At 40.8% G+C, this 13,161-nt stretch overlaps 1 protein-coding gene across 5 annotated transcripts in view; it reads right to left on the bottom strand.

Annotated features, from left to right (window-relative positions):
* The window catches only part of LOC136640595 (acylamino-acid-releasing enzyme-like), an 82,686-nt gene that overhangs the window by 47,568 nt on the left and 21,957 nt on the right, over positions 1–13,161 (bottom strand). For 2 of the 5 annotated variants that reach the window (XM_066615779.1, XM_066615777.1), the window contains exons 17-21: positions 11,537–11,625; positions 10,650–10,840; positions 10,145–10,247; positions 7,807–7,904; positions 3,076–3,182 (exon numbers count right to left, since the gene is read on the bottom strand). In XM_066615779.1, coding sequence (XP_066471876.1) covers positions 3,076–3,182; positions 7,807–7,904; positions 10,145–10,247; positions 10,650–10,840; positions 11,537–11,625 — 588 coding nt within the window. Of the gene's footprint in view, positions 1–3,075; positions 3,183–7,736; positions 7,905–10,144; positions 10,248–10,649; positions 10,841–11,536; positions 11,626–13,161 lie in introns of those variants that run through there. The other 3 variants (XM_066615778.1, XM_066615780.1, XM_066615781.1) reach the window with 2 other exon arrangements.

Below are 13,161 nucleotides of genomic sequence, written 5' to 3'. Positions count from 1 at the left end.
ATTTCTGGGGAAAAAGTTACAAGCCATGATGTGTATGTGCAACCTCTTGATTTTAGAAGTGGGTTACCTCAAAATGCCATATGCAAGGGAGAGTACCAAGATGCAGGTCTCTTGTTGTCTTGTGTGCTCCATGAGGCATCTGGTGGGCCATTGTGAGATACAGGAGGCTGGACTAGATGGACTTTTGGCCTAATCCAGTGGGGCTGTTCTTATGAGTGGCACCATGGTGCAGGTCTCTTGTGGTCTTGTATGCTCCCTGAGGCATCTGGTGAGTCACTGTGAGATCCAGGAAGCTGGATTGGATGGGCTTTTTTATGTTCTTCTTATGTTCTTAAGCGGCCTTTTGCCCTCTGTGCAGACAGAGCAGAGCTACTTGGAAAAACGAAGTGTTACTTTTGTCAACTGTAGATGGAGGAAGGTAATTGTCAATTGTTTTAATCAGGAGGCAGGAGGGAAGTTGGGCAGGTGGGGGCAGCTGGCCTAGATGGGCCTATGGCCTGATCCAGCGGGGCTCTTCTTATGTTCTTATGTTAATTAGATGAACAGCTCAGTCTACTCTTTGTCCCCCAGGATGCCCCAGGTGACCAATGCCTTAATGTAGACATGCAATGACATGTTTGAGCTGAGTGAATGTTCTTTTATAGTCTTCAGACACAAGAGTTTCAGTGTGAAAATACCATTGAAATACCAAAATGCCATTCCAGTGCTCAAAGAAGGGGAAAAATGAAATTCACACCCCCAATACTTTTGTCTTTCCAATCTTTGCATATTGCACCCCTTATTAAAACACCAAGTATCTCTTATAAGATACATTTTCCTGATATTTTGTTTTAGTACTATATTATAGACTATACAACATGTATAGTCAATGGAGCATCATTATTCAATGGAGTGTCAAAGCTGAACATAGTTGCTTAAGAGGGAAGTTGATCATTGGATGATATTAATTTTGGAGAGATAATTCTTCTCTTATTTGATTGAAATAGGGTCTGTGCTGCAATAGCACCACCTACTGGATATCCTGCCACTTATCCCAATAAGAAGTTTAACATAAATTGGTTAACAGCATTTGCTAGTCAACTTTGTAATGCTCAAGATGGAGAACAAGAAAAAAATAAATTTTAAAAAATTAACAATAAAAATCAAACAATAGGGCTAAAAAAACCAATGCAAACCAGTCAGCTGAAATGGAAGAAAGGCATTTTGAATGGAATAAGAATGCTGGCAGGTTTGAGGAAAACAGGCCACACACAAGATCTCCAAATGCAGTCTAACTTCTTTTCCAAGATACTATTCTTATCAATTTTATATAATTTATTACAATTATTTTTTTGAAATAATTATATTATTCCTCAGTAGGTACAGTTGGTCAATGTCACTGCAAGGATGAAAGGCATGTCATAAGTTTTCTAGTCTTACAGTCAAGTGCATCATATTCTGCTTGAGTCCAATAAATAATTCCTGAACTATATCGAATCATTGGAAATGGCCCAGGAGTTTATGGCTGTGATTGTGCTCCCACCATTTAGTTTTGATTTTAGTATTTCCTATTTAGTAATGAGTATTTAGTAATACTCATTTTGTGTATTTGGGGCGTATCTTTTTCACTGTAGCATGTTGTACTCCTTCAGCTTGTAGAGTTCCCAGGTACTTGTAGCTTTCCTTATTAGCCAGGCCTTTTATTATCATTCTATCCTAGAGTTGTTCTGTATTCCTTCGGAGTCAGCAATTTTTACTCTTTTTATTGACAGTATCACACATTTATAAAAGTTCATTGCTATGTCTTGGCTGAATATTTGGACTCTATTTAATAATGATTTGATTTCCACTTCTTTTTTTTATTAATTTTAAACTATCCATATACTACAAGAGAAATTTTTCCAGCTCTTTTTGATATTTTGTAGCCACAATTTGTTTTGTTTGGTATTGCTGTTACTGGCATCATAGTAATTATGAACAGAGAAGGAGAATGTGAGTCTCCCCGAAATATTCCATGCCTGATATCTACAAGGACCAAGTTCCTCCCTATTCAGTGTCAGTTTTCCATTTTTCCATTCCCATTAATAAAAATTTTCGGATATTGCTACTAGCTGAATATTTCCAATGTTTTTTCAATCCACGTATGTGGCAAGGAGTCAAAGATCCAAGCAACATCCAAATTCATTTTTCTTCACTTGCAATTGTTCAGTATCATTTTATCAATCAGCAATTGATCCTTTGTTCCATGTGAGTTTTGACAATTTCCCTTTTGTTCTTTGGGGAGAAGATGGTTGACAATCAAATGTCCTTGACTTGCATTTGTGATTACTTTGGAGAACAATTTGAACATTGTTGGCAAACATGTTATTGGACTGTGGATGTTTGCAATTAATAATAATAATAACAATAATAAATTGATTCATAGGTATAGTATTCATACTTACACAGCATCTTTTCTACAAGCTGCTTAGTATACATGGCTTCTCCCCCTCTTTCTATTCTAAACACAGTGAGGTAGGTTGGACTGAGAGAGATTGATTGACTCGAGGTCACTGACCCTGCTTCATAGCTGAGTGAGGATTTGAACCTGGGTTTCCTTGCCCAACACTTTAACCACCACATCACACTGGCTCTGAGGACAAGGGTGAGCCTTTTAAAGAGAAGGCTCTTATTCTGGGAGTCAGAGCCTGGCTGGGGTTGCAGAATCTGCTCCGATATAAATTAGGTCAGCTCTGACCATTGCTGGAGCAAGTTTTGCAAGATCTCCTAGGTCAGCAGTTCCCAAATTTACCATGGTCACAGTGCCCTTCTTTTGCAGTGGCTTCTTCTTCTTGGCTTTCCTGGGACCTTGCGCAATCCAAGATGACAGCACCCAGAAGAGCTGAGGAGAGGAGGCAGACGGGGATATCCCGCACACTCTTGTGAGCTTGCTGCAGTGCCCTCATGCACCACAGCACACAGTTTTGGAACCACTGCTTTTATCTCTCACTACAGGTTCCTGTTGGACATCAGGCCAGCATAAGGCTCTCTGTATAAACAAGAATGTCAAAGAAGCTTTCTCTGTATTTGGGCTAGCAGACAAGGCTGAGAACTCACCGGACAGGGATACCTCTGGCTCGCAGCACACGATAATATTCCATTGCTTGACATGGAGACACCCGCTGGTCCTTAGCACCCACACACAGCAGCAGAGGAGCACACACCTAGAGGAGCAGGAGTAATCTGCATGAGTAACACAAAGAAACTGTTGCTTGTCACTTTGAAGTAGAAAGGGGAGGGAAACACCTGAACAATAGCAAGGGGGAAAGGAGACAACCTTCATATAGGTGCAGAGAAGATAAATGTAATTACTAATATATTGTTAGTATTGGCCCAACACTTTTGCATGTGATGCCTTCTTCTTCAGCACAAATAACATTCCTTCCTACAAAAGAAAGTCAAAACAACAACTAAATAGACTCCACAGCAAGAGTAAATGGGGGGGGGGGGGACAGTTGATAAAACAAGTCAACAATAGTTAAAAAGGTTTTAAAGGCCTGGGAAAATAAAAAGATATTTGTCTAGTAATGAGAGGACATCAAATTTAGTGACAGGCAAGCCTTTTGTGGGGAGAGCATTTGACAATCACAGCTGAGAAGGCTCTCTTCTCCCTAGTCATCATCTATCTCACCTTAGTAGGCAAAAAAAACCCCAGACCCTCCAGTGACCACTACTGTGTCTAGGCAGGCTGATGTGTGTGTCAGTGGTGGTGATGGTGGTGGGGAGAGTACCAAGGTCTTAAATACATGAGCACTTTGAATAGTGCTCTGAAGAAGACCAGTGGAGCTGTTGAAGTACAAGTGAGTTCCTAACAACAGACCACTAGGTGTCTTCAAGCCAACCTGCAGCTCTCTCTATCTGTTCCAAGACTGCCAAAACACTGTTTCTTCTTCCACACTTACCCTTCTCCCCCTCCCCAACACCACCTTCTCCAAACTCTGGTTACTTTTTCATTCCAATGAGAGAGAGAGAGAGAGAGAGAGAGAGAGAGAGAGAGAGATTTATATCAAGAAACCATCTCCTGATAAGTTCCTTCAATATAGACACATCATCTGACCATCAAGGAACATTAACCAGCAGCCTACCTAACAAAAAGAATCCGTGTGCCAACCACAATAAGGGGCTTGTTTTGCTTCTGCTATTCCTAAAGCAGATCCAGGTGATATTAAGAGTAATAAGATGATACACATCTGTACAAATACAGTGCTAGTGCTGAACCATGTGGAAAAGCCATGGCCCTGCAAATGGCACACAAAGGAAAAACACAAGACATTTCTTACAGGTAGAAGAGTTCACATCCAAGAACAGTGGTGTAGCCAAGGGGGTGCGGGGGTAGTAGTTGCACCAGGCTTCAAGCTTTAGGGGGGCAACAAGCTGAGCTTGACACTAGTGACCAAAATTGTGAAAATCTTGGTATGTATGAATAATACCATCATGTTATATAAAACTGGAAAGGTAATTTAATGCCGAATGCAATGCAACAAACTGCACTGGAATATCTGTATTCGATCAAAAGTTATGGCCAATTAACCAGAAAATGAAAACACAACTGCCTTGTGAAACAAAAAGTGGATTTGCTTAACTCCAAACTGACCTATGAGACTGATTGTTCTGAGTGCCAATGAGATGTTATTATGATACAGCATGGAACCAATAGCTTTTTATTTACTGACTTAATTAAATTTGATTTTGTTATGCAGGGGAGCTACAAAATCTTCTTTGACCCCAGGTAGCAGATATAAGCCTTAGCTAGCTGGGTCACGTGGGAGAGTCCAAGCCACAGGACGTTGGAATTCGGAGCTCCGGTAACTGTACTTTGTTTTAATTTTCCCTGCCAATTTGGAGAGTTTTTTGTCTTATTTTTGCTTGCTCGTGAACTAAGGAACTTCTTCCCAGCATGTTTTTGCTTTTACAGACTTCAAGTGCTTGAGTTTGATAAGCCTTGCCCTTGAGTTTATCGTCAGCCTGTCATTATTTGGCCGTCATTTCCTTGTGCAGAGCTCAATTGTTTGTAAAACTACGGCTAATCAGTCTTTCCAAATGAGGCGTAAAAGAGCTTTGTCTCCGTCTAGTCCTGACCTTGAGCCATCATTACCTTCTCTGAAACAAACTAAATTAGAGAAGTTTATGCCCTCCTACAACTCTAATTCCAAAGAGAGTCAGCCGTCTCTGGAAGAGTTTTTCCAGCCTGTGTCTCCCCTTTCGAAAGAACAACCTCTGCTGGAAACTCAGCAGTCTTCTCAGTTGGAGGGGAGTGCACAAATGATTAATGGAGATCCTTGTGAATTATCTACGAAGCTAAAGGAATATTCTCAATTGACGGCCCAGACGGTATCTTCTATATTTTCTCAGATCTCCCATATATTGAGCCTTTTAAAGGAGCAACACCAAATGATTTCTAAGCCATCAAACTTTTTTGTTAAAAATTTTTCTCAATCTGCATTGGAGATGAGACATTCTACTTTAGCCTCAACATCTCACTCTAAGTTTGTCTCTGCAACTTCGCTGGAACGTTCAAGCCAACTGGTTTATCAAGCTTCTGCAGCTGTGCTATCATTTGATCAACTGGCATCCAGGAGACACCCAGCCTGGTCTACAATCCATTTGGCCAGAAGACATTTAGCCTCCTTGCTGAATGTTCCTGTTTCTAAGGTGGATTTACGGAATTCAGTCCATCTACCTTCTGTTTGTCGCCCTCTTCGTCTCCTCCTGGAATTTCGTTCCTCATATATTCCGAGACTCTTATTTGCCACCTCCAGATTTCTCCAGGAAGTAGGTATATCTGTCCATCGTTATTTTCGTGATACCTCTATAACCAAACTGGTTCCATCTAAAATTTCTCTCCAAGGAGGAAATATGGACGTTCCTGCGTCAGCACAGTCTCCCTATTCGGCAAAGAATGGTTCCTCTACTTTACCCCTTTTGGATTGCTCTTTGTCTGCTTCCAAATTATTTCCCCTTCCTTGCCCTTTGGAGGCTGATAAACCAGAAATTGCATTTTCCAAAACAAACCTGTTGCCTAATTCTTCTGTAGGACCGGATGATCCTTGTTTTAGTCAGCCTTCTCCAATGCCTATTATGTCGAATTTAGAAATCTCTACTGATGCTTTGATTCCAAATGATGTTCTATCTCTTCCAGTTGTTCCCTCTAACCTGAATCCGATGCCCCTTTCACATACATCCCTTTTTCCTACTTGTATTATTAAGAAAAGTTCTTTATCTGACTCTTTTCGTTTAATTGATGCTTCCTCTCAATATCCCCCGCCTTTAAATTTTGATTTTATTGGTTCCAGTACGTTAAAAAACAATGAGATTAATAAATTTACATCTGGCCCTCCTTTAGATACTCAGATCACCCCTCCTAACTCAATTATAACTCAGCTAGAGGTTTCACACGATCCTCAAGCTTCCCCTAAAAGTCATTCTGCTTTCCCCTCTCCCCGTTGACTGATTTTTGTTCTCCTTCCTTGCATAACGTTATGACTATTACTATAATTTCATGGAACATTTCAGGGTGGTCCAGAAAAGCTTCAGATAAAGACTTCATCAATTTTCTGAAAACTTTTGATGTAATTTTATTTCAGGAGACATGCTCTTTGTCTTCCCCGTCCATTCCTGGTTATACTCCCTACCATTTACCCGCTTTCAAAAATAATATTTTGGGACGTCCATGTGTTGGACTTTGTTGTCTTGTAAAGTTATCATCACCTTTTTCCTTTTCTCATATACCAATTCAATCTTTGTATTGTCAAATTTTTCTTTTACAGATAAATTTTTTTAAGATTTTGCTGTTTAATGTGTATATCCCCCCTGCTGCTATTACTCCCTCCAATCTATGGGAATCTCTTGAAAAACTTATAGAAGAAAATTTAAAAGCTTTTCCTTCTGCTTTGCTGATAATAATAGGGGACCTTAATACTAGAATTGGCCCCAGTAATTCTGCGCTAGTCCAACATATGAACTGGTTTATGGATGACCAAATCCCTCCTTGGCTTCATCTTCCAAGGGTTTCCAAAGATTTATCCTTTAATAGTTATGCTGCTTCCTTTGTCGATTTATGTGCCTCTGCTAATGTAGTTATATTAAATGGCTCTAGAGGTAATGATTCCCCAGGAGAGTTTACTCATTTTTCAGTGAGAGGCCCAAGTGTTATTGATTATGCCCTTGTTTCCCCTGATCTCTTATCTTTCCTCTCTGATTTCTCAGTGGGCCATCGTTCTGAGGGAGATCACCTTCCACTTTTATTAACATTTTCTTTTCCCCATGATGTGCCCCACTCTTCTTCATTTCCTTCTAACTCCAGTCGATCTTATAAATGGTCCTTTACTTCACAACAAGCCTTTTCCCAGTGGACTAGTCACCCGGAGACTATTGTTCTAATTCGTAACCTTCTTTCTTTTTCTTCTCCATCCTCAGCTATAAGAGATTACGATTCTTTAATTGATTCTCTAGTTAATTTTCTTAGCTTCTCTAGTTCCTCACAGCCATCCAGGGTTCCTTTTAACCATAATTCTTGGTTTGATGCTGATTGTTGGCAATTAAAGAAACAAATACGCTCTCTTTTTTTTTCATTCGTTCTCATCCAATCCCATCTTTTTTAAGAGACTATTTTTATTTACGCAGAACATGCTATGAATTATTTGATGAGAAAAGACATCAGTATGCTCTGCGTAAGTGGGACCAATTACATTCTGCAATTATTTCCCATAATCAAAAGGGCTTTTGGACTTTAGTTTCCAGATCAACCTGTTCAATTTCAAATTTGCTTCCATCTATCTCTGCAGTTACCTGGGTTGACTTTTTTTCAAAAAAATTCTCATCTTTGTCCCCAATTCAACTTCCCAGCAGTACTCCACAGGATCTCTTGGAATGGCCTCCAGTTTCCCCTAATGAAATACATGAGTTAATTCTTTCTTTAAAACCCGGTAAAGCTCCTGGGCCCGATAACATTTTGAATGAGACTTTGTCTAATAATCCCAATTGGTGGGCAGAACCACTTGCATCCTTTTTTACCTTGGTTAATTCCACAGGTCGTTTTCCTGATGCCTGGTTGACATCTACTCTCATTCCAGTCTACAAAAAAGGTGACCCTTCATCACCCTCAAATTATCGCCCAATAAGTTTATTATCAAACATTGGAAAATTGTATTCAAAGTATCTTTTAACAAAACTCTCTTCCTGGGCAATTTCTAAAAACCTCCCCGGAAAGGAACAGATTGGTTTTCGGGCAGGAGCTTCTACCCTTGATCATATTTTTACGTTGACTTATTTAGCAGAGAAGTATTTTATTTATAATAAAGCTAACCTTTTTGCTGCATTTGTTGATCTCCAAGGTGCTTTTGATTCTGTGACTAGAGACCTTTTATGGTCTAAACTACTTAAATGGGGAATAGACTTGCGTTTATTATTCCTGCTACGTCAATTACACTCTCAAAATTTTTGTCAGGTTCGGATCCCAAATTCTAATATTCTCACTGACAGATTTCCTATTCACAATGGTGTCCGCCAGGGTTGTATCCTTGCTCCCTTATTATTCAATTTATTTCTATCTGATTTACCTTCTTTTCTTTCTTCTTCTACTCATTCTACTCCGGTTCTAAACGGGGTCCCTGTCTTTACCCTCTTGTATGCAGATGATGCAGTACTATTATCTCTAACTAAATCTGGACTTCGCTGCATCTTGGCTAAATTTCAGGAGTACTGTACACTAAATGACCTAACAATCAATTCAAACAAAACTCAAATTATGGTGTTTTCCCGCTCTTGGTCCCCTACAACATGGACGATAGGTCCAAATATATATAAGCAAGTCCAGTCTTATAAATATTTGGGCCTTATATTTCATTATAAACTTTCTTGGACTCTTCATAAGAAAGCTATCACTTCATCTCTTTCTCCCCAACTTAAAGCCATTTTAAAAAATTTTTTATAATGAAGGTAACCAGTATGTTCCTGCTGCTATCCAGATCTTTCAGTCCAAAATTCTTTCTCATTTGTTTTATGGTGCCCCAATTTGGATTAAAGCAATTAATAAGGATATTGATCAGATTGCAGGATCTTTTTTTCGTAGAATTCTAGGGATTCCAAATTTAATTTGTGTTTCCACAATTATCCTAGAATTAGGTATCCATCTTCCAACAACTACAGCCTGGTTACTTACTTTTAAATATTGGCTTAAGCTGTTTTTAAATTCTCATTCTGGTTCCTTATTATATGATTTGTTAAGAGATTCTTATTTTTCTTCTTGGTTTCAGTTGATAGAAAATAAACTTGCTTCTCTCGACCTCTCATTAGAATCCCTGGCAGATATGAGTCTTCCAAGAGCATATTCATTGATAAAAGACAAGCTCTTAGCACTTGAATTCAATTATCTAAGTAATAGTCTCAATTCTGTTTGTTTCCCCTCTTTCCCTTGGTTTGGCCCCATCCTTTAATCATGCATCTAATTATTTTTTATACATTAACCAATCCGTTACATAGACGAGCCTTTATGTTAGCTCGCCTCAACATTTTCCCGTCGGCAGTTCATTCTGGCCGTTTTTTTAACATTCCACGGGAGAAAAGGCTCTGTCTCTTTTGTCATGAGACTCCTGATTTTTTGTTTCATATACTCTTTCTTTGCCCAGCACACTTTGATATTCGGAATCATTACCTTGATTCTTGGATCCCTTCTGACCTTATCCCCTCTGATATTATTCTCTCCAAGTTTATGAGTGATGTTTGTGATTCCCTAACTGCAGCTGTTGCTGGTTATTTATCCGAGATCCTTAAAGTAACGCTGTTAGAATTTAAATAATTCTAGTATCTTGTTTAAATTGTTGAGTGTTATGCAAATTGTCATGTCAATTGTAAAGTACAATTGTTAATCGTTTGATATGCCAATAAAGGTTTCAGAAAGAGAAGCCTTAGCTATGCCATTGACTGGGGAGAGGCAGCAGAGCAAGTGGGTGGTGAGCTGCTAGGGGGAGGAGGTGGGTTCCTCCCACTTTTCACTTTTTAAAAAGCCTGGACGTGATGACACTTCCGGTTGCGACATCACTTCCGGGGCAACATTTGAACTTGGCACCAGGCTACACGATCATTAGCTACACCACTGCCAAGAACCATTCCACTACCTGGGTCTTACCTTAGCAGCATGAATGATGGGAGAGTGGAGGAGCATAGCAGCCAGATCTTGCTCTGTGGGAATTCGTTCGAAGCAGTATGGCAGACCTAGAGCTGCATAACGCCTATTGGAATGGAACAGTCCATTAGCATCCTGAACTAATCCCTGAGCTCTGCCATGGAGCCAAACAACACTAGCTCCACAGCTGGAAGAGGGGCTTTTGTGGAGGGAAGGAGAGAGAAAGGAGAACAGATGCAACTTGAAGTGTGTGGACTCGTGAGACTGATACATGAACTGAGACCTGATGAGGTAACAAGGTGGAAAAATGGGTGTGTGAGAAATGCTAAGAGAGAAATGGGGATATGGGTTCCACCTGCAGTGCCAACTCCACTGCCAACTGTGAGGACAGAAGCAAGCAAGGGTAAAGGGTGTTCTTGGAGACTGCCGCAAACCCAATGCAACAATAGTAGGTGCTTTTGGCTAAAAGCCAGATTCATGACATGGATGAAGCAGAAAAGGTCTTTACCAGTCAGGGATGTCAGAGGTCCCCAGCAGAGTGGCCATGTTTATGACTGGGCTTCTCACTGCGCAGGCTTTGTACATCTCTGGGTATCGGCCAATCAGATGACAACAGATAAAGCCACCATGGGAGCCTCCCAGCAAGGCAATTCTATTTGGATCCAGGGGCTCCATCTGCAGTGCCAGCTCCACTGCCAACTGTGAGGACAGAAGCAAGCAAGAGTCAAGTGTGTTCTTGGAGACTGCTACAAACCAAATGCAACAATAGCAGGTGCTTCTGGTGAGAAGGCTACAAACCAGCTAGCTTTTGCTTCTCAGAGGCAGAACATACTTCTAGCCTAGAAAAGGGGGTGGTGCTCTCAAAAGACTGGGGTGTGAGGGTGTCTATGATAATCTATTCACAAATATGATTCCCCAATATTTTCTCTCCCACAAAGCTCTGCAAAACCCAGGTGCATAAGTAAATACAGAGGCCACCTTCTTGGGGAATGCTGATAAGAGATGCTGGAGGATGCCCTGTGCATGGAGATGTCTCTTTTGTGCTCTTGGGTCCAATGCCATGAACAGCATCTCAGTTAAAAACACAGAAAAGCTTAAAACTACCCAAGGAGACCTGAGCAATCCAATAAGCTGGTTGGATTAGTATTACCAAGACTGAGCACATGCAGCTGTGGAGACAAAAGGGCGAGCAAAGGAAGAAATGAACCCAGTAAGAGCTGGGTCTATAGTGTGCTCCAGATGCAATCTGTGACAATGTCTGGTCCTCCCTACTTAAAAGGGAGGTGAGATGTCTGCTATTATAAGGTCAATATGATATTGTCCTTCTCAGTTTTGCTATCAAAACCTAACTCTAAGTCCAGGTTTCCTGCTGAGAGTAGGAAAAGAAAGACTGACCTGTGTGTCCTCCACATCTTGCACCCCTACACGAGAGATCAGTGAGTCGATGCTGGCCTGACCAAAGCCCAAGGAACCCCTGTAATTCACTGGCAAAGGCAAAGCAGAAGAGTGAGTGGAATGTAGCCTTCACATACAGACTTATGGAATGTTCTACTTCCCTGAGGTTGCTCACTAGCAAGCGGCTGTCACTGATGCTTCCCTCTACCTGCTCCATTATATCAAAGCTACAAAAGTAAATAAATGTGTGCTTGAGAGGTGAGCTTCCAGCTGGAGACAGCTCTCTTTTGCTAAACAACTGTGTGGGGTGGCAATCCTGGTTGGAACTGGGGCATGCAGGGGTGGGGCACTTCGTTCTCACCCCATGTGCTGCTTTAAACCTTGCTAAAAAGGCTGATTTGTCCCTAAGGCAGCAATTTCACTTCTACAGCAAATTGCTGCTTCAGTGGGGCAATTTTCAGGCAATCTTCATGTTGGGAGGGGGCAGAGAATGAACAAATTAGTGCGTCAAATGACGTCATAAACCTGCATTGCAAGCAACGTGTCTGAATATGAGAACATTACAAATGGAGCACAGAGTTGAGTGTGGTCATTCTGTTTCTTATGGCAGAATATTTCTGCATAGCTATTACACTGCCCATTTCGTAAGATTTTGTGATCATGGTATTCACTGCCCAACACCACAATCCTAATCCTTCTTTTGTCAGAAGTAAGTCCCACTATGTTCAGTGGGGCTTTATCCCAGACTAGTGTGTAAAAGATTGCAGCCTTATTTTTTTTAGTCACAATTGCTGTTGGACTTCCATGGTGAAGTAATTCATCTATTCTTGGAAGCCCCAGATGAATGCCCTGAAAGGAAACTATTCACAGAAAGAAGAAAGAAATATTCAGTCTGATGTTCTAAGATACATACATGGAGCAAATTGTGCTATGCAATCAGAAAGTGGGCATCAAAGCAGGAAAAGGGCAGGCAGATAATGAAGTAAAAAACTAGGGCGGAATGTTTTGTTTTTTTCATTTATATGGCAAGATGAACAAGCCTTTAATTTCAAGGCTTGGTCCTGTTCCATCCCATCCCGCCAGATAATATAACAGGGAATCTCAAGTACACTAGCTTGTTCAGCTTTCCTCTTCTGCCAGGATAGGCAAAAGTAAGTTCACTTTTTCATGCTGCTTAAGTGGCAAAAAATTGACAGGGGGAAAAAGCAAGTGCAATGTTCCTGACTAATCCATTCCTTGACAACATTCAGTCCATTCCAGGGTGTACACCGGAAGGGCTAGGGATGCTTGGAAGGGCATTAGTCTGTTGTTGCATGAAAAGGAAGAAACTAGACATTATATGCCTCAATTTTTAAAGTCATTTTGGAACCTGAATATTTTGTTATGTGTTCCTGGCCCTCCCATCATTACACCTACCTCAGCTCAGCCTATAAATTTATGTTGTAGTAGTGGTGGTGGGACGGGGGGGGGGAAGAGCTAGGAGGGTCCCAGAGGCCCTCAGGCAGTCAGATGGCTATTCTTTGGCAGCAAGGCTTCCCTCCCACCCATCACTCAATTGTCTTTGAAAGCAGATTTGTAGCATGCACTGGCCATATAGATAAGCCCTTAGAAGGGAAAGGGTATTT

This window comes from Tiliqua scincoides, chromosome 2 (assembly GCF_035046505.1).
Source record: "Tiliqua scincoides isolate rTilSci1 chromosome 2, rTilSci1.hap2, whole genome shotgun sequence".
In the NCBI taxonomy this organism is placed as follows: Eukaryota; Metazoa; Chordata; class Lepidosauria; order Squamata; family Scincidae; genus Tiliqua; species Tiliqua scincoides.
Note: the sequence above shows the minus strand (reverse complement) of the source record. Positions and strands in the feature narration are given on the sequence as shown.